The sequence below is a fragment of the Petromyzon marinus genome (assembly GCF_048934315.1).
Source record: "Petromyzon marinus isolate PM22_M1 ecotype Great Lakes invasive population chromosome 70 unlocalized genomic scaffold, UKy_Petmar_22M1.pri1.0 chr70_unloc.2, whole genome shotgun sequence".
Lineage (NCBI taxonomy): Eukaryota > Metazoa > Chordata > Hyperoartia > Petromyzontiformes > Petromyzontidae > Petromyzon > Petromyzon marinus.
This window is the reverse complement of record NW_027422604.1, coordinates 597384-623466: the sequence shown is the minus strand read 5'-3', so window position 1 is coordinate 623466 and position 26083 is coordinate 597384. Positions and strand designations below refer to the sequence as shown.

Below are 26083 nucleotides of genomic sequence, written 5' to 3'. Positions count from 1 at the left end.
TGCGATGGCTGGGCCATGTAGCCCGCATGCCCAGCCACCGCATGCCGAAACAGCTTTTGTTCGGCCGGATCGAGTGGGCTAAACGGGCGCGGCACGGGCTAGAGAAGAGATGGAGTGATGTGGTACAGGAGGACGTGGAGCTGAGTGGACTTGCCGATGACTGGTACCAGCGGTGTCAAGATCGGCCTCTGTGGAGGAGGCTCGTGAAGGACGCTACTGGGCAGTTGGAGGTAGTCGCCCTCCAACAACAACGGAGGGCGGAGGAGCGACGCTCACAACGAGCGGAGCGCCGGGTGGCTAAAGCACAGCAGGTTGGCACAGTAGGGGGCACAGGTGGTGCATCAGCCAGTCATCTCAGTCAGTCGACCCGTGGCACCTGGGTCTGCCCTGTGACCTCCTGCCAGGGGGGCGTTCGACACTTCACGTGGCCTCAGGGTGCACATAGCCTGGCACAAGCGTCGTGGTGACGTCACCGCCACTTAGTGGCGAATGGCGGTTGTTGTTGTTGTGTCTGTGTGTGCGTGTCTGTGAGTGTGTGTCTGGAGGAGAGGCTGCCGTTGCTCTGTCGTGAGCTGGACCGGTACCACGGTGGACTGGTCCCAGTGTGTGGAGGAGCCATTCCTCTCCTCATGAACACAAGTGTCAGCGACGTCACTGCGGCGCCTGTGCCAGGCTAGGTACACGTTGAGGCAACGTGAAGTGTCGAAGGCTCGCTGACAGGTCACGGTACAGACCCAGCAGGTGCCACAGGTCGACTTTGGCTGATGCACCACCTGTGCCCCCTACTGTGCCAACCTGCTGTGCTTTAGCCACCCGGCGCTCCGCTCGTTGTTGTGAGCGTCGCTCCTCCGCCCTCCGTTGTTGTTGGAGGGCGACTGCCTCCAACTGCCCAGTAGCGTCCTTCACGAGCCTCCTCCACAGAGGCCGATCTTGACACCGCTGGTACCGGTCATCGGCAATTCCACTCAGCTCCACGTCCTCCTGTACCACATCACTCCATCTCTTCTCTAGCCCGTGCCACCCACCCACCCACTCACCCACCCATCTAACCCACCCACCCATCCACTCACCCAGCCACTCACTCACTTCTCACCTAGCCACTCACTCACTTCTCAGTCACCCACTCACTCACTTCTCACTCACCCACCCACCCACTCAGCCACCCACTCAGCCACCCACCCAGCCACCCACCCACTCAGCCACCCACCCAATCAGCCATCCACCCACTCAGCCACCCACCCACTCAGCCACCCACCCACTCACCCACCCACCCACTCAGCCACCCACCCACCCACCCACTCAGCCACCCACCCACCCACTCAGCCACCCACTCAGCCACTCAGCCACCCACTCACCCACTCAGCCACCCACTCACTCACCCACCCACCCACTCACTCACCCACCCATCCACCCACTCACTCACCCACCCATCCACCCACTCACTCAACCACCCACCCACTCACCCACCCACCCACTCACCCACCCATCCACCCACCCACTCACTCACCCACCCACCCACTCACCCACTCACCCACCCACCCACTCACCCACCCACCCATCCACTCACCCACCCACCCACCCACTCACTCACCCACCCACTCACTCACCCACCCAACCACTCACCCACCCACTCACTCACCCACCCACCCACCCCTTTCTCCCACAGCTGAATCTCCACCACGCACACCGCTCGCCCACGCGGCTTGCAATGGAGATCCACGGAGCCCCCTCTTGAAACCCCAAAAACTCGAAAATTTATTCTCAGGAAACGCCACGGGGGGGGGGGGGGGGGGGGGGAGGACGGAGGGGCGGGCGGGGGGCGATCCAAAGACAAAGGTGACCCGCGTAGCTCACACACTGCGCTGGGTGGGTTGGGTAAAGGGGGGTTTGGGGGGGGGGATCCACGTGCTGTGATGAGGCCCGCTCGCACGGCACAACCCATGCCGAGTGTGTGGTGGTGATGATGGTGGTGGTGATGATAGTGATGGTGGTGATGGTAGTGATGGTGGTGATGGTAGTGATGGTGGTGGTGATGATGGTAGTGATGGTGGTGATGATGGTAGTGGTGATGGTGGTGGTGATGGTAGTGGTGATGGTGGTAGTGATGGTGGTGGTGATGATGGTGGTGGTGGTGATGATGGTGGTGATGGTGGCGATGGTGGTGATGATGGTAGTTGTGGTAGTGGTGGTGATGGTAGTGGTGATGATGGTAGTGATGGTGTGGTGGTGATGGTGGTGATGCTGTTGATGATGGTGATGGTAGTGATGGTAGTGATGATGGTGGTGATGGTAGTGGTGGTAGTGGTGATGGTGGTGATGATGGTGGTGATGGTGGTGATGGTAGTGATGGTAGTGGTGATGGTGGTGATGATGGTGGTGATGGTGTGGTGGTGATGGTAGTGATGGTAGTGGTGATGGTGGTGATGATGGTGGTGGTGATGATGATGGTGGTGATGGTAGTGATGATGGTGGTGATGGTGTGGGGAGTGGCGGTGCAGCGGTTAGCGCCTACGAACCCGGCGGCCCGCGTTTGATTCCCGCTCGCGGATATTTATCTGAACCGGTTCTGGGCCTCCGCCCCATGCCCCCTTGGGGCGTAGTGTATAGTGTAGTGTACAGTAGCGTAGTGTATCATAGCGTAGTGTAAAATAGTGTAGTGTATAGTAGCGTAGTGTAGAATAGCGTAGTGTATAATAGCGTACACTACACTATACACTACGCTATTATACGCTACGCTACTACACGCTGCGCTATTATGCCCTACGCTACACACTGCGCTGTTATACACTGAAGCAAAGTGCTGTCAGTAGCGAGTAGCAGCACCTACACACAAAGATCCCCGCGCGCAGACTGTAGGAGGGGGGGCAAAGGCTGTCAGCAACAGCAGTAGCAGGAGTAGCAGCAACAGCAGCAGCAGGAGCAGCAGCAGCAGCAGCAGGGGTAGCAGCAGCAGCAGCAGGGGTAGCAGCAGGGGCAGCAGCAGCAGGGGCAGCAGCAGCAGGGGCAGCAGCAGCAGCAACAGCAGTAGCAGGAGTAGCAGCAAGAGCAACAGCAGGAGCAGCAGCAGGGGCAGCAGCAGCAGGAACAGCAGCAGCAGGGGCAGCAGCAGCAGCAGGGGCAGCAGCAGCCCCAGCAGCAGGGGCAGCAGCAGCAGCAGCGGTGGCAGCAGCAGCAACAGCAGTAGTAGCAGTAGCAGCAGCAGCAGGGGCAGCAGCAGCAGTGGCAGCAGCAACAGCAGTAGTAGCAGCAGGGGCAGCAGCAGCAGTGGCAGCAGCAGCAACAGCAGTAGTAGCAGCAGCAGCAGGGGCAGCAGCAGCAGCCACAACGGCACGCGCACGGCAGGGGCGCGGTGCCTCTGACACCGCACCTGACATCATCGTCTCCCCGGCGGCGTTGTGGTGGTGGCGTTGTGATGGTGGTGGTGGCGTTGTGGTGGTGGCGACGTTGTGGTGGTGGCGTTGTGGCGTTGTGGTGGTGGTGGCGGCGTTGTGGTGGTGGCGGCGTTGTGGTGGTGGTGGCGGCGTTGTGGTGGTGGCGTTGTGGTGGTGGTGTTGTGGTGGTGGTGGTGGCGTTGTGATGGTGGTGGTGGCGTTGTGATGGTGATGGTGGCGTTGTGATGGTGATGGTGGCGTTGTGATGGTGGTGGTGGCGTTGTGATGGTGGTGGTGGCGTTGTGATGGTGGTGGTGGCGTTGTGGTGGTGGCGTTGTGGTGGTGGTGGTGTGGTGGTGGTGGTGGCGTTGTGGTGGTGGCGTTGTGGTGGTGGTGGCGTTGTGGTGGTGGCGTTGTGGTGGTGGTGTGGTGGTGGTGGTGTGGCACGCACGGACGGAACAGCAACCGATGTCCCGTGCACACCGCCAGCCCTCGGCAAAGCAGCGGCACACCACACCGCTGGTGCCCACCCCACCTCGTCCAAGAGGCGGTGGTAACAGACTCGCGGCCACGCGATAACAACAACAATAACAATCATGACATTAATCGACAATGCATACCAGAGAGAACAGCACCCCGAGGACGTGAGTGTGTGTAATGTAGAGATCTCAAGCGACTCGCACACGCACATGCGTGTCGTCGTGTATAGCATGTAGCGTGTTGTGTATAGCATGTAGCGTGTTGTGTATAGCATGTAGCGTGTTGTGTATAGCATGTAGCGTGTTGTGTATAGCATGTAGCGTGTTGTGTATAGCATGTAGCGAGTTGTGTATAGCATGTAGCGTGTTGTGTATAGCATGTAGCGTGTTGTGTGGTCTGTAGCGTGTAGCCTGTAGGGTGTCGACTGTGTACAAATAAATAAAAATCATTGGGCTGGTAACACAGCGACACAACCCGTCCCATGCAGAGGTGACAGCCAAGCCGAGCAAGCACAGCTCCTGTTCATTCCCACCATCATCATCATCTCTATCACCTGTATCACCACCACCATCTCTATCACCTGTATCACCTGTATCACCTGTATCACCACCACCATCTCTATCACCTGTATCACCTGTATCACCACCATAATCATCATCTCTATCACCTGTATCACCTGTATCATCATCTCTATCACCTGTATCACCACCATAATCATCATCTCTATCACCTGTATCACCTGTATCATCATCATCTCTATCACCTGTATCACCACCACCATCTCTATCACCTGTATCACCACCATCATCATCATCATCTCTATCACCTGTATCACCACCACCATCTCTATCACCTGTATCACCACCACCATCTCTATCACCTGTATCACCACCATCATCATCATCTCTATCACCTGTATCATCATCTCTATCACCTGTATCAGCATCATCATCTCTATCACCTGTATCATCATCATCATCATCTCTATCACCTGTATCATCATCTCTATCACCTGTATCACCTGTATCACCTGTATCACCTGTATCACCACCACCATCTCTATCACCTGTATCACCTGTATCACCACCACTATCATCATCTCTATCACCTGTATCACCATCATCATCATCTCTATCACCTGTATCACCCCCTGTATCACCACCATCACCATCTGTAACTCACAAACACACCCACACACACCGACATATTGTATTTCATAGTCACACACAATCACACACACACAATCACACACACACAAACACACACAATCTCACACAAACACACATAATCTCACACAATCACACACACACACAATCACACAATCACACACACACAAACACACACAATCTCACACAATCACACACTCACAATCACACACACACTCACACACAATCACACAATCACACACAATCACACAATCACACACAAAATCACACACACAATCACACACACAATCACACACACAATCACACACACAATCACACAATCGCACACTCACACAATCACACACACAAAGGTCCCCCGCGTAGCCTGCAACAGACTGTTGGGGCAAGTGCCGTGAGCGAGCAGCACCTGCTAAGACTGCCGGCACCGTGGCGGTGGACGAGGGAGGGGGTTGGTGGACAGTGCGACGCCCGGCCGCCTTTGTCTCCCCCCCGCCAGTGGCGATGTTTAACACAAACCACAACACCGGATGATGGTTATTTGAGGCCGAGGCGACCTAGGGGTGCTGACACTTGGTGATAGCGGTGGTGGTGGTGGCGGTGGTGATAGCGGTGGTGGTGGCGGTGATAGCGGTGGTGATGACGGTGATGGCGGTGGTGGTGACGGTGATGGCGGTGGTGGCGGTGGTGATAGCGGTGGTGGTGGTGGCGGTGATAGCGGTGGTGGTGACGGTGATGGCGGTGGCGGTGATAGCGGTGGTGGTGGCGGTGATAGCGGTGGTGGTGACGGTGATGGCGGTGGTGGTGGCGGTGATGGCGGTGGTGGTGGCGGTGATAGTGATGGCGGTGGTGGTGACGGTGATAGCGGTGGTGGTGGTGACGGTGATAGCGGTGGGGTGATAGCGGTGGTGGTGACGGTGATAGCGGTGGTGGTGATGGTGATAGCTGTGGTGGTGACGGTGATAGCCGTGGTGGTGGTGACGGCGGTGGTGGTGGCGGTGGTGGTGACGGCGGTGGTGGTGACGGCGGTGGTGGTGACGGTGATAGCGGTGGTGGTGGCGGTGGTGGCGGTGATAACGTATTTACACCCCAGCACGTACTTACACCCAGCACGTACTTACACCCAGCACGTACTTACACCCAGCACGTACTTACACCCCAGCACGTACTTACACCCAGCACGTACTTACACCCAGCACGTACTTACACCCAGCACGTACTTACACCCAGCACGTACTTACACCCCAGCACGTACTTACACCCAGCACGTACTTACACCCCAGCACGTACTTACACCCAGCACGTACTTACACCCCAGCACGTACTTACACCCAGCACGTACTTACACCCCAGCACGTACTTACACCCAGCACGTACTTACACCCCAGCACGACGCGCCATTAGTGTGCGTCTGTGTGCGTGCGTGCACGTGCGTGTGTGTGCATGCGTGTGTGTGTGTGCGTACGCGTGCGTGCACGTGCGTGTGTGTGCATGCGTGTGTGCGTGTGTGTGTGCATGCGTGTGTGCGTGTGCGTACGCGTGCGTGTGTGCGTGTGTGTGCGTCTGCGTGTGTGTGTGTGTGCGTGCGTGAGTGCCGTTCTCTCCTCAATCGACTTTCACGACGCCGTAGATCTTGGTGACGAACCAGAAGCAGGCAAAGAAGCCAATGGTGCCTGCACCACCACAACAACCACAACAACCACATTAACACAACCACCACAACACATTAACACAACCACAACAACCACATTAACACAACCACAACAACCACACATTAACACAACAACCACAACAACCACATTAACACAACCACCACAACACATTAACACAACAACCACAACAACCACACATTAACACAACAACCACATTAACACAACCACCACAACAACCACCACAACAACCACATTAACACAACCACCACAACACATTAACACAACCACCACAACACATTAACACAACAACCACAACAACCACACATTAACACAACAACCACATTAACACAACCACCACAACAACCACCACAACAACCACACATTAACACAACCACCACAACAAACCACCACAACAACCAAACATTAACACAACCACCACAACACATTAACACAACCACAACAACCACACATTAACACAACCACCACAACCACACATTAACACGACCACCACAACAACCACACAGTAACACAACCACCACAACAACCACACATTAACACAACCACCACAACAAACCACCACAACAACCACACATTAACACAACCACCACAACACATTAACACAACAACCACAACAACCACACATTAACACGACCACCACAACAACCACACAGTAACACAACCACCACAACAACCACACATTAACACACCCACCACCACACATTAACACAACAACCACACATTAACACAACCACCACAACCACACATTAACACAACCACCACACATTAACACAACAACCACACATTAACACAACAACCACACATTAACACAACCACCACAACACATTAACACAACAACCACAACAACCACACATTAACACAACCACCACAACCACCACAACCACACATTAACACGACCACCACAACAACCACACAGTAACACAACCACCACAACAACCACACATTAACACACCCACCACCACACATTAACACAACAACCACACATTAACACAACCACCACAACCACACATTAACACAACCACCACACATTAACACAAAAACCACACATTAACACAACAACCACAACAACCACACATTAACACAACCACCACAACAACCACACATTAACACAACCACCACAACAACCACACATTAACACAACAACCACACATTAACACCTCTCTCTGTGTCTCTGTGTCTCTCTCTGTGTGTGTCTCTCTCTGTGTGTCTCTGTGTGTGTGTGTGTGTCTGTGTGTGTGTCCGGCAAAACAACCCCCTACCTCCTCGCGGTGCCGGACGGGCAACTCTGTCGTGGACAGTGCTGTGGGGGGAGTTCCAATTTTGATTGGCTCCTCCCCTCATGGCATATGTGTCCACCACAGGGGCTAAACGGGGGCTCTGGACGGGTGCGAGGGGCTGGTAACCCCTCCACCTTCAATTAATTACCACAAAACCACGAATTAAAGTGAAATATGTAACAACTAAGCTTGTGCCGGAGGACCCGGGGGGCCAGGCGTCTATGACGTCTCCTGGCCAAACCCCAATTGGCGGAGCCAGGAGATTGAATACCTACCCTCGGGGCTACTCCAGAAACAACGAAAAGCCACTACGGGTGGCCACGTGGAATGTTCGAACGCTCACTGCAGAGGAGAGGCTGCCACTCCTCTGTCGGGAGCTGGACCGGTACCGCCTGGATCTATGCGGCATTCAGGAGGTCCGGTGGACCGGCTCTGGCTCCTGCCACCATGAGGGGTGGACAGTCCTCTACTCGGGGCAGCAGACTGCCAAACAACAGGGTGTGGGTCTTCTTTTGAACAAAAGAATGAAGGGGGCGTGGGAGCGTGGCGGTGAGGTGTGGGAAGCTGTAAGCCCCAGGCTACTTTGGGCTCGCCTTCCCATCAACCGGAGGCGAGGAATGGTGGTCGTGGTTACTTATGCCCCCACCGAAGATGAACATCCGTGGAGGGATGCAGGCAAAGCCGATGAGTCAGATGCCTTCTATGACCTCCTGTCACAGGTGCTGGCTAAAGTGGCCCCTCGGGATAGAGTCATCATGTTGGGTGACTTCAATGCCCGAGTTGGTCATGATACTGGCACCTGGTCTGGAGTGATTGGAGGGCATGGGCCAGATCAGCTCAATAACAATGGTAGGAGGCTGCTAGATTTTTGTGCAGCCCATGGGCTTGTAATTACCAACACGCTGTTCCGGCATCGGCGCATCCACACAACATCATGGATGCATGCCGGGTCCAAGCAAGAACATCTGCTGGACTACATAGTGACGGACCAGCGAATGCGAGCCCATGTCCTTGACACCAGGACCTACCGTGGAGCTGATCTGCCCTCTGACCATCGACTAGTCATCTGTAAGATGCGCCTGCCATTCTTCCACTCCGGTGGTGGGTGTACACCCAGGACCCCATTCCAACCTAAAGTGGCCTGGTCTCAGTTATCTGATGAAAGTTGCAAGCGAGAATTTCATCATCGCTTGCGGCTGGGATTGGCATCGTCCCCGACTCCTCCTGATGTCGAGGGTAAATGGGCGAGGTTTAGGAATGTGACTCATGCAGCTGCAATGGCTGCTTTGGGTACGCGGTCCAGACCTCCCCAGACACCCTGGATGACAGAGGAGTTGTTCAGGATGGTTGAGAAAAAGCGACAGGCCCACTGTCATCGGCTACAGAATCCCACGTCAGAGAATGAGGAGGCTTACCGCAGCCTTCGCTCGGAGGTTCGGAGAGCCGTGAGGCGCTGCAAGGATGGGTGGTGGTCGCGGGTTGCTGAGGAGATGGAGTCTGCCTCAGTGGCCCGTGATCACAAATCGCTATTTAACTCCATCAAAAAAGTAACCTGCAGCGCCACACCTATTACCATCATTAGGGGAAAAAACGGTGATCCAATTTCCGACCCCCAGGAACAGGTTCGCAGATTTGCTGAGCATTTCTGTGAGGTCCTGGGGGAGGGAAAATCCCACAGCCAGGAAAACATCGTGGCACAAAGTGAGGATGACCCTGCTGAGGCTGCGGTGCCTCAAATATTGGATGAAGTCACCCCCTGTGAGTGGCTGGCTGAGGTGCCATCTGCTGAGGAAGTATTGAAGGCGATCCGGAGTCTGAGACCAGGAAAGGCAGCGGGCAGAGATGATCTCCCAAGCGAAATGCTGAGGGAGGGTGGCGTTTGTGCACAGACTGCCCTATATGACATCATAACAACAGTCTGGACCACTGGACGGGTTCCGCAGGATTGGAAGGATGCCCTGGTGGTCCCCCTTTTTAAGAAGGGGGACCGCACAGACTGTAACAACTACAGGGGCATCTCACTCCTCAGTGTGCCGGGAAAGGTCCTGGCAAGGATTATTCAGCATCGCCTTGCCAGGCACGCTGAGGAGAGGCTTGCGGAGCCCCAATGCGGTTTCAGGAAAGGGCGGTCCTGCACAGATGCCATATTTTCTGTCCGTCTGCTACAGCAGAGGTGTAGGGAATTCCAACAAGACCTACATCTCTGCTTTATTGACCTGGTCAAGGCCTATGATACCATCAGTAGGCCTGGGCTCTGGGTCGTTCTTCGTGCTTTTGGAGTACCTGACCCTCTGCTCACGATCATTAAGGACCTTCATGATGGTGAGCGGGCCCGGGTAAAACTACGTGGCCGGGAGTCAGAGCCATTCCCTGTACACCTTGGGGTGCGACAGGGATGTCCTCTGGCTCCCACATTATTTAACATCTATTTTGACCACGTAGTTCGTGAAGCCTTCAATAGCTGTACCGGGGGAATCTCCATATGGTACAGATATAATGGGAGGCTAATCGATGCCCGGGTGCGGTCAAGGGATGGCTCCCTATTGCTCAACCACGTTATGTATGCTGATGACTTGGTAATAGCTGCTCAGTCAGAGGAGGAGTTGCAGACGCTGCTGCTGAGACTGGAGCGTGCCACTAAGAGGTGGGGCCTTACCATCAGCCCCACCAAAACTAAGCACCTGCCTGGGCATTTTGTACCATCGGACACTCCACCCCCACAACTCCCAATCGGTGATGGGGCAGTTGTGGAGAGAGTGGAGAGTTTCCCATACCTGGGCAGTGTGCTTATGACTGGCTCCAGTTTAACAGCAGAGGTCTCACTCCGAATCAGTCGAGCGGCAATATCTTTTCATCGGTTGCGTAACGCTGTGTGGAAGCTACCTGGTCTGTCACTCCGCACTAAGCTACAGGTCTTCTCGGCCACGGTCATTCCCTCCCTTCTCTACGCTTGCGAAACGTGGACCCCCCTAATGGAACATCTTCGCCGGTTAGAAACATTTAGGCTGACCTGCCTACGATCCATCCTGGGTTTAACCAGACTGGATTGTGTGAGGAGCTCACAAATCCTTGAAAGATCTGGGCAGGGTCCCATCGGTGAGCTCCTCCGGCAGGCAAGGCTGCGATGGCTGGGTCATGTAGCCCGCATGCCCAGCCACCGCATGCCGAAACAGCTTTTGTTTGGCCGGATTGAGGGGGCTAAGCGGGCGCGGCACGGGCTAGAGAAGAGATGGAGTGATGTGGTACAGGAGGACGTGGAGCTGAGTGGACTTGCCGATGACTGGTACCAGCGGTGTCAAGATCGGCCTCTGTGGAGGAGGCTCGTGAAGGATGCTACTGGGCAGTTGGAGGCAGTCGCCCTCCAACAACAACGGAGGGCGGAGGAGCGACGCTCACAACAGCGAGCGGAGCGCCGGGTGGCTAAAGCACAGCAGGTTGGCACAGTAGGGGGCACAGGTGGTGCATCAGCCAGTCATCTCAGTCAGTCGACCCGTGGCACCTGGGTCTGCCCCGTGACCTCCTGCCAGCGGGCGTTCGACACTTCACGTGGCCTCAGGGTGCACATAGCCTGGCACAAGCGTCGTGGTGACGTCACCGCCACTTAGTGGCGAATGGCGGTTGTTGTTGTTGTTGTTGTTGTGTGTCTCTGTGTGTGTGTGTGTCTCTGTGTGTGTGTCTCACCGGTGAAGAGGAAGAAGATGAGCACCATGATGAGGGTGTACCCAAAGTAGAGGATGGTGCTGGCCTGCCAAACTCTCTCTCTGTGTGTGTCTCTGTGTGTGTGTCTCTGTGTGTGTGTGTGTCTCTGTGTGTGTCTCTGTGGGGAGCGATAGTGTAGCGGTTAGCGCGCTGCGCTATGAACCTGGCGACCCGGGTTCGTTTCCCGCTCACGGCCAATACCGGTGACGATTATCTGAACCGGTGCCGGGCCTCCCCTAGGTCGACTCAGCCTCAAATGAGTACCTGGTGCGGTGTGTAAACATCGCCACTAGGGAGACAAAGGCGGTCGGGCGTGGTGCTGGCCACCCACCCCCTCGTGTACCGTTCCGGCCTTCATAGGTGCTCGCTAACAGCACTTGCCCCTACAGTCTGTTAAGGCTATACGGGGGATCTTTGTCTTTTGTGTCTCACCGGTGAAGAGGAAGAAGATGAGCACCATGATGAGGGTGTAGCCAAAGTAGAGGATGGTGCTGGCCTGCCAAACTCTCTCTCTGTGTGTCTCTGTGTGTGTGTCTCTGTCTCTGTGTGTGTGTCTCTCTGTGTGTGTCTCTCTGTGTGTGTGTCTCTGTGTGTGTCTCTGTGTGTGTGTCTCTGTGTGTGTGTCTGTGTGTGTCTCTGTGTCTCTGTGTGTGTCTCTGTGTCTCTCTCTGTGTGTCTCACCGGTGAAGAGGAAGAAGATGAGCACCATGATGAGGGTGTACCCAAAGTAGAGGATGGTGCTGGCCTGCCAAACTCTCTCTCTGTGTGTCTCTGTGTGTGTGTCTCTGTCTCTGTGTGTGTGTCTCTCTGTGTGTGTGTGTCTGTGTGTGTGTCTCTGTGTGTGTCTCTGTGTGTGTGTCTCACCGGTGAAGAGGAAGAAGATGAGCACCATGATGAGGGTGTAGCCAAAGTAGAGGATGGTGCTGGCCTGCCAAACTCTCTCTCTGTGTGTGTCTCTGTGTGTGTGTCTCTGTGTCTGTGTGTGTGTCTGTGTGTGTCTCTCTGTATGTGTGTGTCTCTCTGTATGTGTGTCTCTGTGTGTGTCTCTGTGTGTCTCTCTGTGTGTGTCTGTGTCTCACCGGTGAAGAGGAAGAAGATGAGCACCATGATGAGGGTGTAGCCAAAGTAGAGGATGGTGCTGGCCTGCCAAACTCTCTCTCTGTGTGTGTCTCTGTGTGTGTGTGTGTCTCTGTGTGTGTGTGTCTCTGTGTGTGTCTCTGTGTGTGTCTCTGTGTGTGTCTCTGTGTGTGTGTCTCACCGGTGAAGAGGAAGAAGATGAGCACCATGATGAGGGTGTAGCCAAAGTAGAGGATGGTGCTGGCCTGCCAAACTCTCTCTCTGTGTGTGTCTCTGTGTGTGTGTGTGTCTCTGTGTGTGTGTGTCTCTGTGTGTGTCTCTGTGTGTGTCTCTGTGTGTGTCTCTGTGTGTGTGTCTCACCGGTGAAGAGGAAGAAGATGAGCACCATGATGAGGGTGTAGCCAAAGTAGAGGATGGTGCTGGCCTGCCAAACTCTCTCTCTGTGTGTGTCTCTGTGTGTGTGTGTGTCTCTGTGTGTGTGTGTCTCTGTGTGTGTCTCTGTGTGTGTCTCTGTGTGTGTCTCTGTGTGTGTCTCTGTGTGTGTGTGTCTCACCGGTGAAGAGGAAGAAGATGAGCACCATGATGAGGGTGTAGCCAAAGTAGAGGATGGTGCTGGCTATCCCCTCGATGGCCAGCTTGGTGATAAAGTAGTGCACCGCGTACGCCATCAGGTACACGGCCGTGAAGCCGCTGGTCAGGAACCCTCGCCACCACCAGTGGTAGTCCTGGCAACGCAAACACCGTAACCGCGGCGACGGTAACCGCGGTTACAGAGGTCACGGCGACACCGCCACCATCGCCGCCGCTGTGGCAACCGCCACGGCAACCACCACCGTCACCTCCAACACCGCGGCAACCACCGTCACCACCGCAACCACCACCGTCACCTCCAACACCACGGCAACCACCGTCACCACGGCAACCACCACCATCACCTCTAACACCGCGGCAACCACCACCATCACCTCCAACACCACGGCAACCACCATCACCACGGCAACCACCGTCACCACGGCAACCACCACCATCACCTTCAACACCACGGCAACCACCATCACCACGGCACACCACCACCATCACCACGGCAACCACCATCACCACCATCACCACGGCAACCACCACCATCACCTCCAACACCACGGCAACCACCGTCACCACGGCAACCACCATCACCTCCAACACCACGGCAACCACCATCACCACGGCAACCACCATCACCACGGCAACCACCACCATCACCTCCAACACCGCGGCAACCACCACCATCACCTCCAACACCACGGCAACCACCGTCACCACGTCAACCACCACCATCACCTTCAACACCACGGCAACCACCATCACCACGGCAACCACCACCATCACCTTCAACACCACGGGCAACCACCATCACCATGGCAACCACCACCATCACCTCCAACACCACGGCAACCACCACCATCACCACGGCAACCACCATCACCACGGCAACCACCATCACCTCCAACACCACGGCAACCACCACCATCACCTCCATCACCACGGCAACCACCATCACCTCCAACACAACGGCAACCACTGTCACCACGGCAACCACTAACACCTCCAACACCACGGCAACCACGGTCACCACGGCAACCACCAACACCACGGCAACCACCATCACCTCCAACACAACGGAAACCACTGTCACCACGGCAACCACCAACACCTCCAACACCACGGCAACCACGGTCACCACGGCAACCACCAACACCACGGCAACCACCAACACCTCCAACACCACGGCAACCACCATCACCACGGCAACCACCACCATCACCACCATCACCACGGAAACCACCATCACCACGGCAACCACCATCACCACCGTCACTACGGCAACCACCGTCACCTCCATCACCACGGCAACCACCGTCACCTCCAACACCACGACAACCACCATCACCACCAACACCACGACAACCACCAACACCACGACAACCACCATCACCACCATCACCACGGCAACCACCACCATCACCTCCAACACCATGGCAACCACCATCACCTCCAACACCACGGCAACCACCACCACCTCCAACACCATGGCAAACACCATCACCTCCATCACCACGGCAACCACCATCACCACGGCAACCACCAATACCTCCATCACCACGGCAACCACCATCACCACCATCACCACGGCAAACACCACCACCTCCAACACTGCGGCAACCACCGTAACCACGGCAACCACCACCATCACCTTCAACACCACGGCAACCACCATCACCATGGCAACCACCACCATCACCTCCAACACCACGGCAACAACTGTCTCCACGGCAACCACCACCATCACCACGGCAACCACCATCACCACCGTCACCACGGCAACCACCATCACCTCCAACACCGCGGCAACCACCGTCACCACGGCAACCACCATCACCACGGCAACCACCACCATCACCTCCAACACCACGACAACCACCATCACCACCAACACCACGACAACCACCATCAACACCATCACCACGGCAACCACCATCACCACCATCACCACGGCAACCACCATCATCTCCAACACCGCGGCAACCACCGTCACCACGGCAACCACCACCATCACCTTCAACACCACGGCAACCACGATAACCACGGCAACCACCACCATCACCTCCAACACCACGGCAACAACTGTCACCACGGCAACCACCACCATCACCACGGCAACCACCATCACCACCGTCACCACGGCAACCACCATCACCATGGCAACCACCATCACCATGGCAACCACCATCACCACCGTCACCACGGCAACCACCACCATCACCTCCAACACCACGGCAACCACCGTCACCACGGCAACCACCACGATCACCTTCAACACCACGGCAACAACCGTCACCACGGCAAACACCCCCATCACCACCATCACCACGGCAACCACCACCATCACCACGGCAACCACCATCACCACGGCAACCACCATCACCACCGCCACCACGGCAACAACCGTCACCACGGCAACCACCACCATCACCTCCAACACCACGACAACCACCATCACCACCGTCACCACGGCAACCACCACCATCACCTCCAACACCATGGCAACCACCACCATCACCTCCAACACCACGACAACCACCATCACCACCGTCACCACAGCAACCACCACCATCACCTCCAACACCATGGCAACCACCACCATCACCTCCAACAACGCGGCAACCACCATCACCATCATCACCACGGCAACCACCACCATCACCTCCAACACAACGGCAACCACCACCACCTCGGCAACCACCATCACCTCCTTCACCACGGCAACCACCATCACCACGGCAACCACCAACACCTCCATCACCACGGCAACCACCATCACCACCATCACCACGGCAACCACCGTCACCTCCAACACCACGGCAACCACCGTCATCACGGCAACCACCACCACCAACACCATGGCAACCACCATCACCATGGCAACCACCAACACCTCCAACACCACGGCAACCACCATCACCTCCAACCCCACGGCAACCACCGTCACCACAGCAACCACCACCACCACATCCAACACCACGGCAACCACCGTCACCACCATCACCACGACAACCACCATCACCACGGCAACCACCATCACCACGGCAACCACCATCACCTCCAACACCACGGCAAACCACTGTCACCACCATCACAACGGCAACCACCATCACCACGGCAACCACCGTCACCTCCAACACCACGGCAACCACCATCACCTCCAACACCACGACAACCACTGTCACCACCATCACCACGGCAACCACCATCACCACGGCAACCACCATCACCTCCAATACCACGGCAACCACCGTCACCTCCATCACCGTGGCAACCACCATCACCTCCAACACCACGGCAACCACCCATTATGGAAACCACCACCGTCACCACAGCAAACACCACCACATACGGCGTACGCACACACAGTGTACACACACACAGTGTACACGCGCCCACACATAGTGTACACACACACAGTGTACGCACACACACAGTGTACACACACACACACACAGTGTACACGCAGATACACACGTGCGCGCACACACGTGCGCGCACACACATGTGCACACACACACACACGTGCACACCCACACACATGTGCATACACACACGTGCACACACACACACATGTGCACACACACACACTCACGGGGGGCCTCTGCTCACCTCCGCACACAGGTGGAAGTAGCACAGCAAGATGGTTGCCTCTGAGCAGGTGATGAGGAGGATGATGAAGACGAGGAACAGGAAACCGAACATATAGTACATCTGGTGGGACCTGCACACACACACACACACACGCACACACACACACACACGCACACACGCACACACGCACACACGCACACACGCACACACACACACACACGCACACACGCACACACACACGCACACACACGCACACACACACACACACGCACACACACACACGCACGCACACATACACACACACACACGCACACACGCACGCACGCACATGCACGCACACGCACGCACACGCACGCACAAAACACGCACACGCGCACACGCACACACGCGCACACACACACGTACACACACACACACATACACACACACACGCACACACACACACGCACACAGACGTACACACACACGTACACACACACACATACACACACACACGCACACACACACACGCACACAGACGTACACACACGTACACACACACACATACACACACACACGCACACACACACACGCACGCACACGCACTTAGACACACACGCACACACACACACACGTACGCACACAAAGATCCCCCGTGTAGCCTCTAACAGGCTGTAGGGGCAAGTGCTCTTAGCGAGCAGCACCTGTGAAGGCTACTGGCACTGTGGCACACGTGGGGGTGGGTGGCCAGCACCACGCCCGGCCGCCTTTGTCTCTCCCCAGTGCTAGCGATGTTCACTACACACCGTTACACCAGGTACTCATTTGAGGCTGAGTCGACCTGTCTGTGTGTGTGGGTGCGTAACGCTGCTGCTGTGTGGAAGCTACCTGGTCTGTCGCTCCGCACTAAGCTTCAGGTCTTCTTGGCCACGGTCATTCCCTCCCTTCTCTACGCTTGCGAAACGTGGACCCCCCTAATGGAACATCTTCGCCGGTTAGAAACCTTTAGGCTGGCCTGCCTACGATCCATCCTGGGTTTAACCAGACTGGATTGTGTTAGGAGCTCACAAATCCTTGAAAGATCTGGGCAGGGTCCCATCGGTGAGCTCCTCCGGCAGGCAAGGCTGCGATGGCTGGGTCATGTAGCCCGCATGCCCAGCCACCGCATGCCGAAACAGCTTTTGTTTGGCCGGATTGAGGGGGCTAAACGGGCGCGGCACGGGCTAGAGAAGAGATGGAGTGATGTGGTACAGGAGGACGTGGAGCTGAGTGGACTTGCCGATGACTGGTACCAGCGGTGTCAAGATCGGCCTCTGTGGAGGAGGCTCGTGAAGGATGCTACTGGGCAGTTGGAGGCAGTCGCCCTCCAACAACAACGGAGGGCGGAGGAGCGACGCTCACAACAGCGAGCGGAGCGCCGGGTGGCTAAAGCACAGCAGGTTGGCACAGTAGGGGGCACAGGTGGTGCATCAGCCAGTCATCTCAGTCAGTCGACCCGTGGCACCTGGGTCTGCCCAGTGACCTCCTGCCAGCGGGCGTTCGACACTTCACGTGGCCTCAGGGTGCACATAGCCTGGCACAAGCGTCGTGGTGACGTCACCGCCACTTAGTGGTGAATGGCGGTTGTTGTTGTTGTCTGTGTGTGTATGTGTGTGTATGTGTGTGTATGTGTGTATGTATATGTGTGTGTGTATGTGTGTGTGTGTCACCAGATGCTGTTGAGGATGAAGAAGAGCTGGATGAAGATGCAGCCGAAGGGCAGCACGCCACCCATCACCGTGTGTATGTGTATGTATGTGTGTATATGTGTGTGTGTGTGTGTCTGTGTATGTGTGTGTGTGTATGTGTGTATGTATGTGTGTAGGTCACCAGATGCTGTTGAGGATGAAGAAGAGCTGGATGAAGATGCAGCCGAAGGGCAGCACACCGCCCATCACCGTGCCCGGCAGGGGCCGCGTGTACAGAGACTGCACCGGGATCTGCCGAGGGATCTGATTGGTCCGCACCGGGTGCTCAATCGGCTGGGGGGGGGGGGTGTGGGAGTGGGGGGGGAGAAGGGTGAGGTCATGGTGAGTGAGTGAGTGGGTGAGTGAGTGGGTGAGTGAGTGGGTGAGTGGGTGAGTGTGTGAGTGTGTGAGTGAGTGAGTGTGTGAGTGAGTGTGTGAGTGAGTGGGTGAGTGTGTGAGTGAGTGAGTGTGTGAGTGAGTGTGTGAGTGAGTGGGTGAGTGTGTGAGTGGGTGAGTGAATGTGTGACTTAGTGTGTGAGTGTGTGAGTGAGTGGGCGAGTGTGTGACTTAGTGTGTGAGTGGGTGGGTGAGTGAGTGAGTGTGAGTGAGTGGGTGAGTGGGTGAGTGGGTGTGTGAGTGAGTGTGTGAGTGAGTGGGTGAGTGAGTGACTGGGTGAGTGAGTGGGTGAGTGGGTGAGTGAGTGAGTGGGTTAGTGGTTGGTGAGTGAGTGGGTGAGTGAGTGGTTGGTGAGTGAGTGAGTGGTTGGTGAGTGAGTGAGTGGGTGAGTGAGTGGGTGAGTGAGTGACTGGGTGAGTGAGTGGGTGAGTGAATGTGTGAGTGAGTGTGTGAGTGAGTGGGCGAGTGTGTGACTTAGTGTGTGAGTGGGTGGGTGAGTGAGTGAGTGAGTGTGAGTGAGTGGGTGAGTGGGTGAGTGGGTGTGTGAGTGAGTGTGTGAGTGAGTGGGTGAGTGAGTGACTGGGTGAGTGAGTGGGTGAGTGGGTGAGTGAGTGAGTGAGTGGGTTAGTGGTTGGTGAGTGAGTGGGTGAGTGAGTGGTTGGTGAGTGAGTGAGTGAGTGGTTGGTGAGTGAGTGAGTGGGTGAGTGAGTGAGTGGGTGAGTGAGTGACTGGGTGAGTGAGTGGGTGAGTGGGTGAGTGAGTGAGTGGGTTAGTGGTTGGTGAGTGAGTGAGTGAGTGGGTGAGTGAGTGGTTGGTGAGTGGGTGAGTGGGTGAGTGAGAAGTGAGTGAGTGGGTGAGTGAGCATGTGGGTGGGTGAATTTGTGAGCGAGTGAGTGACTTGATTTGTGAGCGAGTGGTTGCGTGAGTGGGTGAGTATGAAAGCGAGCGAGCGGGTGAGTATGCGAGCGGGTGAGCGAGTGAGCGGGTGAGTATGCGAGCGGGTGAGCGAGCGGGTGAGCAAGCGGGTGAGCGAGCGGGTGAGCGAGCGAGCGGGTGAGTATGCGAGCGGGTGAGCGAGCGGGTGAGCGAGCGGGTGAGCGAGCGGGTGAGCGAGCGGGTGAGCGAGCGGGTGAGCGAGCAGGTGAGCGAGCGGGTGAGTATGCGAGCGGGTGAGCGAGCGAGCGGGTGAGTGAGCGAGCGAGCCTGCCCTCACCCTCCTGCGGAAGCCGAAGTATGCCCCGAGGAAAGTGAGCGGCACAGAGACGCAGAACCACAGGGCCAGGACAGCAACAAGGGTGCCGAAGGGCACGGCGGCAGACGAGCGCTCGGCCCACAGGATGAGGTTCATCATGAAGAAGTCGGCAAACACCAGCCTGGCACAGGGACACGGTGAGACGCGGTGAGACACACGCAGGGTGAGACGTGGTGAGACACGGTGAGACGCGGTGAGACACGGTGAGACACGGTGAGACACGGAGAGTGAGACACGGAGAGTGAGACACGGTGAGACACGGTGAGACACGGTGAGACGCGGTGAGACACGGTGAGACACGGTGAGACACGGTGAGACGCGGTGAGACACGGTGAGACACACGCAGGGTGAGACGCGCAGGGTGAAACACGGTGAGACGCGGTGAGACACGGTGAGTGAGACATGGAGAGTGAGACACGGAGAGACGCAGGGTGAGACACGCAGGGTGAGACACGGTGAGACACGGTGAGACACGGTGAGACACGGAGAGTGAGACATGGAGAGTGAGACACGGAGGGTGAGACACGGTGAGACGTGGTGAGACGCGGTGAGACACGGTGAGACACGGAGAGTGAGACACGGTGAGACATGGAGAGTGAGACACGGTGAGACATGGAGAGTGAGACATGGTGAGACATGGAGAGTGAGACACGGAGAGTGAGACATGGTGAGACATGGAGAGTGAGACATGGAGAGTGAGACATGGAGAGTGAGACATGGTGAGACATGGAGAGTGAGACACGGTGAGACGTGGTGAGACACGGTGAGACACGGAGAGACACGGAGAGTGAGACATGGTGAGACGCGGTGAGACACGGTGAGTGAGACACGGTGAGACACGGTGAGTGAGACATGGTGAGACGCGGTGAGACACGGTGAGTGAGACACGGTGAGACGTGGTGAGACACGGTGAGACACGGAGAGACACGGAGAGTGAGACATGGTGAGACGCGGTGAGACACGGTGAGTGAGACACGGTGAGACACGGTGAGTGAGACATGGTGAGACGCGGTGAGACACGGTGAGTGAGACACGGTGAGACGTGGTGAGACACGGTGAGTGAGACACGGTGAGACACGGTGAGACACGGTGAGTGAGACATGGTGAGACACGGAGAGACACGGTGAGTGAGACATGGTGAGACACGGAGAGACATGGTGAGACATGGTGAGACATGGTGAGACACGGTGAGTGAGACATGGTGAGACATGGTGAGACATGGTGAGACATGGTGAGACGCGGTGAGACGCGGTGAGACGCGGTGAGACGCGCAGGGTGAGACATGGTGAGACATGGAGAGTGAGACATGGAGAGTGAGACACGGAGAGTGAGACATGGTGAGACATGGAGAGTGAGACATGGAGAGTGAGACACGGAGAGTGAGACATGGTGAGACATGGAGAGTGAGACATGGAGAGTGAGACACGGAGAGTGAGACACGGAGAGTGAGACATGGAGAGTGAGACATGGTGAGTGAGACATGGTGAGTGAGACATGGTGAGTGAGACACGGAGAGTGAGACATGGTGAGTGAGACATGGTGAGTGAGACATGGTGAGTGAGACACGGAGAGTGAGACACGGAGAGTGAGACACGGTGAGTGAGACACGGTGAGACATGGAGAGTGAGACACGGTGAGACATGGAGAGTGAGACATGGAGAGTGAGACACGGAGAGTGAGACATGGAGAGTGAGACACGGTGAGACATGGAGAGTGAGACATGGAGAGTGAGACATGGAGAGTGAGACATGGAGAGTGAGACACGGTGAGACATGGAGAGTGAGACACGGAGAGTGAGACATGGTGAGTGAGACATGGTGAGTGAGACACGGTGAGACATGGAGAGTGAGACACGGTGAGACACGGAGAGTGAGACATGGTGAGTGAGACACGGAGAGTGAGACATGGTGAGTGAGACACGAGAGTGAGACATGGTGAGTGAGACATGGTGAGTGAGACACGGTGAGTGAGACACGGTGAGTGAGACACGGAGAGTGAGACACGGAGAGTGAGACATGGAGAGTGAGACACGGAGAGTGAGACACGGAGAGTGAGACATGGAGAGTGAGACACGGAGAGTGAGACACGGAGAGTGAGACACGGTGAGTGAGACACGGAGAGTGAGACACGGAGAGTGAGACACGGAGAGTGAGACATGGTGAGACACGGAGAGTGAGACACGGTGAGTGAGACACGGAGAGTGAGACACGGAGAGTGAGACACGGTGAGTGAGACACGGAGAGTGAGACACGGAGAGTGAGACACGGAGAGTGAGACATGGAGAGTGAGACACGGAGAGTGAGACACGGAGAGTGAGACATGGAGAGTGAGACACGGAGAGTGAGACACGGAGAGTGAGACACGGTGAGTGAGACACGGAGAGTGAGACACGGAGAGTGAGACACGGAGAGTGAGACATGGAGAGTGAGACACGGAGAGTGAGACACGGAGAGTGAGACACGGAGAGTGAGACACGGAGAGTGAGACACGGAGAGTGAGACACGGTGAGTGAGACACGGAGAGTGAGACACGGAGAGTGAGACACGGAGAGTGAGACATGGTGAGACACGGAGAGTGAGACACGGAGAGTGAGACACGGAGAGTGAGACACGGAGAGTGAGACACGGAGAGTGAGACACGGAGAGTGAGACACGGTGAGACATGGAGAGTGAGACACGGAGAGTGAGACACGGAGAGTGAGACACGGTGAGACATGGAGAGTGAGACATGGTGAGACGCGGTGAGACATGGAGAGTGAGACACGGAGAGTGAGACATGGAGAGTGAGACACGGTGAGTGAGACACGGTGAGTGAGACACGGAGAGTGAGACACGGAGAGTGAGACACGGAGAGTGAGACACGGTGAGTGAGACACGGTGAGTGAGACACGGAGAGTGAGACACGGTGAGTGAGACACGGAGAGTGAGACACGGTGAGACACGGTGAGTGAGACACGGAGAGTGAGACATGGAGAGTGAGACACGGAGAGTGAGACACGGAGAGTGAGACACGGAGAGTGAGACACGGTGAGTGAGACACGGAGAGTGAGACATGGTGAGTGAGACATGGTGAGACACGGTGAGTGAGACACGGAGAGTGAGACACGGTGAGTGAGACATGGTGAGTGAGACACGGTGAGACATGGAGAGTGAGACATGGTGAGACGCGGTGAGACACGGAGAGTGAGACACGGTGAGTGAGACATGGTGAGTGAGACACGGTGAGACATGGAGAGTGAGACATGGTGAGACGCGGTGAGACATGGAGAGTGAGACACGGAGAGTGAGACATGGAGAGTGAGACACGGTGAGTGAGACACGGTGAGTGAGACACGGAGAGTGAGACACGGAGAGTGAGACACGGAGAGTGAGACACGGTGAGTGAGACACGGTGAGTGAGACACGGAGAGTGAGACACGGTGAGTGAGACACGGAGAGTGAGACACGGTGAGACACGGTGAGTGAGACACGGAGAGTGAGACACGGAGAGTGAGACACGGAGAGTGAGACACGGAGAGTGAGACACGGTGAGTGAGACACGGAGAGTGAGACATGGTGAGTGAGACATGGTGAGACACGGTGAGTGAGACACGGAGAGTGAGACACGGTGAGTGAGACATGGTGAGTGAGACACGGTGAGACATGGAGAGTGAGACATGGTGAGACACGGTGAGTGAGACACGGAGAGTGAGACACGGTGAGTGAGACACGGTGAGTGAGACACGGAGAGTGAGACACGGTGAGTGAGACACGGTGAGTGAGACACGGAGAGTGAGACACGGAGAGTGAGACACGGAGAGTGAGACACGGAGAGTGAGACACGGTGAGACACGGTGAGTGAGACACGGAGAGTGAGACATGGTGAGACGCGGTGAGACATGGAGAGTGAGACACGGAGAGTGAGACATGGAGAGTGAGACACGGAGAGTGAGACACGGAGAGTGAGACATGGTGAGTGAGACATGGTGAGTGAGACGCGGTGAGTGAGACACGGTGAGTGAGACATGGTGAGTGAGACACGGTGAGACATGGAGAGTGAGACATGGTGAGACACGGTGAGTGAGACACGGAGAGTGAGACACGGAGAGTGAGACACGGAGAGTGAGACACGGAGAGTGAGACACGGTGAGTGAGACATGGTGAGTGAGACACGGTGAGACATGGAGAGTGAGACACGGGGTGGGAGACACGGGGGAGACACAGACATGGAGAGTGAGACACAGGGGAGACACGGGGTGGGAGACACAGACATGGAGAGTGAGACATGGCAGAGACACAGGGAGACACAGACATGGAGAGTGAGACACGGGGTGGGAGACACAGACAAGGAGAGTGAGACACGGGGAGACACAGACACGGAGAGTGAGACACAGGGGAGACACAGGGAGACAGAGACACGGAGAGTGAGACATGAGGGAGACACGGGGAGACAGAGACACGGAGAGTGAGACACGGGAGAGACACGGGGAGACAGAGACACGGAGAGTGAGACACGGGAGAGACACAGGGAGACACAGACATGGTGAGTGAGACACGGGAGAGACACGGGGTGGGAGACACGGACATGGAGAGTGAGACACGGGGTGGGAGACACAGACACGGAGAGTGAGACACGGGGTGGGAGACACAGACATGGAGAGTGAGACATGGTGAGTGAGACACGGAGAGTGAGACACGGAGAGTGAGACATGGAGAGTGAGACATGGAGAGTGAGACATGGTGAGACATGGAGAGTGAGACACGGAGAGTGAGACATGGTGAGTGAGACATGGTGAGTGAGACACGGTGAGACATGGAGAGTGAGACACGGTGAGACACGGAGAGTGAGACATGGTGAGTGAGACATGGTGAGTGAGACACGGAGAGTGAGACACGGAGAGTGAGACACGGAGAGTGAGACACGGTGAGACACGGAGAGTGAGACACGGAGAGTGAGACACGGAGAGTGAGACATGGAGAGTGAGACATGGAGAGTGAGACATGGTGAGACATGGAGAGTGAGACACGGAGAGTGAGACATGGTGAGTGAGACATGGTGAGTGAGACACGGTGAGACATGGAGAGTGAGACACGGTGAGACACGGAGAGTGAGACATGGTGAGTGAGACACGGTGAGTGAGACACGGTGAGTGAGACATGGTGAGTGAGACACGGAGAGTGAGACACGGAGAGTGAGACACGGTGAGACACGGAGAGTGAGACACGGAGAGTGAGACACGGAGAGTGAGACACGGAGAGTGAGACACGGTGAGTGAGACATGGAGAGTGAGACATGGTGAGTGAGACATGGTGAGTGAGACATGGAGAGTGAGACACGGTGAGTGAGACATGGAGAGTGAGACACGGAGAGTGAGACACGGTGAGTGAGACACGGAGAGTGAGACACGGTGAGTGAGACACGGAGAGTGAGACACGGAGAGTGAGACACGGAGAGTGAGACACGGAGAGTGAGACACGGTGAGTGAGACACGGAGAGTGAGACATGGTGAGTGAGACACGGTGAGACACGGAGAGTGAGACACGGTGAGTGAGACACGGTGAGACACGGTGAGACACGGAGAGTGAGACATGGAGAGTGAGACATGGAGAGTGAGACACGGTGAGTGAGACACGGTGAGTGAGACACGGAGAGTGAGACACGGACAGTGAGACACGGAGAGTGAGACACGGAGAGTGAGACACGGAGAGTGAGACACGGAGAGTGAGACACGGTGAGTGAGACACGGAGAGTGAGACACGGAGAGTGAGACACGGAGAGTGAGACACGGAGAGTGAGACACGGAGAGTGAGACACGGTGAGTGAGACACGGAGAGTGAGAC

The 26083-nt window shown here is 56.2% G+C and overlaps 1 protein-coding gene and 1 long non-coding RNA gene across 2 annotated transcripts in view; one reads left to right on the top strand and one right to left on the bottom strand.

The window, feature by feature from the left end:
• Nucleotides 1-26083, top strand: part of LOC142908102 (uncharacterized) — a 228097-nt gene that overhangs the window by 38468 nt on the left and 163546 nt on the right. The gene's annotated exons all lie outside the window — the stretch shown is intronic.
• Nucleotides 5495-26083, bottom strand: part of LOC116957163 (transmembrane 9 superfamily member 2-like) — a 77613-nt gene continuing 57024 nt past the window's right edge. Inside the window, exons 13-17 of the mRNA XM_032979144.2 lie at nucleotides 20226-20385; nucleotides 18759-18910; nucleotides 16929-17040; nucleotides 13291-13462; nucleotides 5495-6687 (exon numbers count right to left, since the gene is read on the bottom strand). Coding sequence (XP_032835035.2) covers nucleotides 6620-6687; nucleotides 13291-13462; nucleotides 16929-17040; nucleotides 18759-18910; nucleotides 20226-20385 — 664 coding nt within the window. The 3' untranslated portion in view covers nucleotides 5495-6619. The remainder of the gene's footprint in view (nucleotides 6688-13290; nucleotides 13463-16928; nucleotides 17041-18758; nucleotides 18911-20225; nucleotides 20386-26083) is intronic.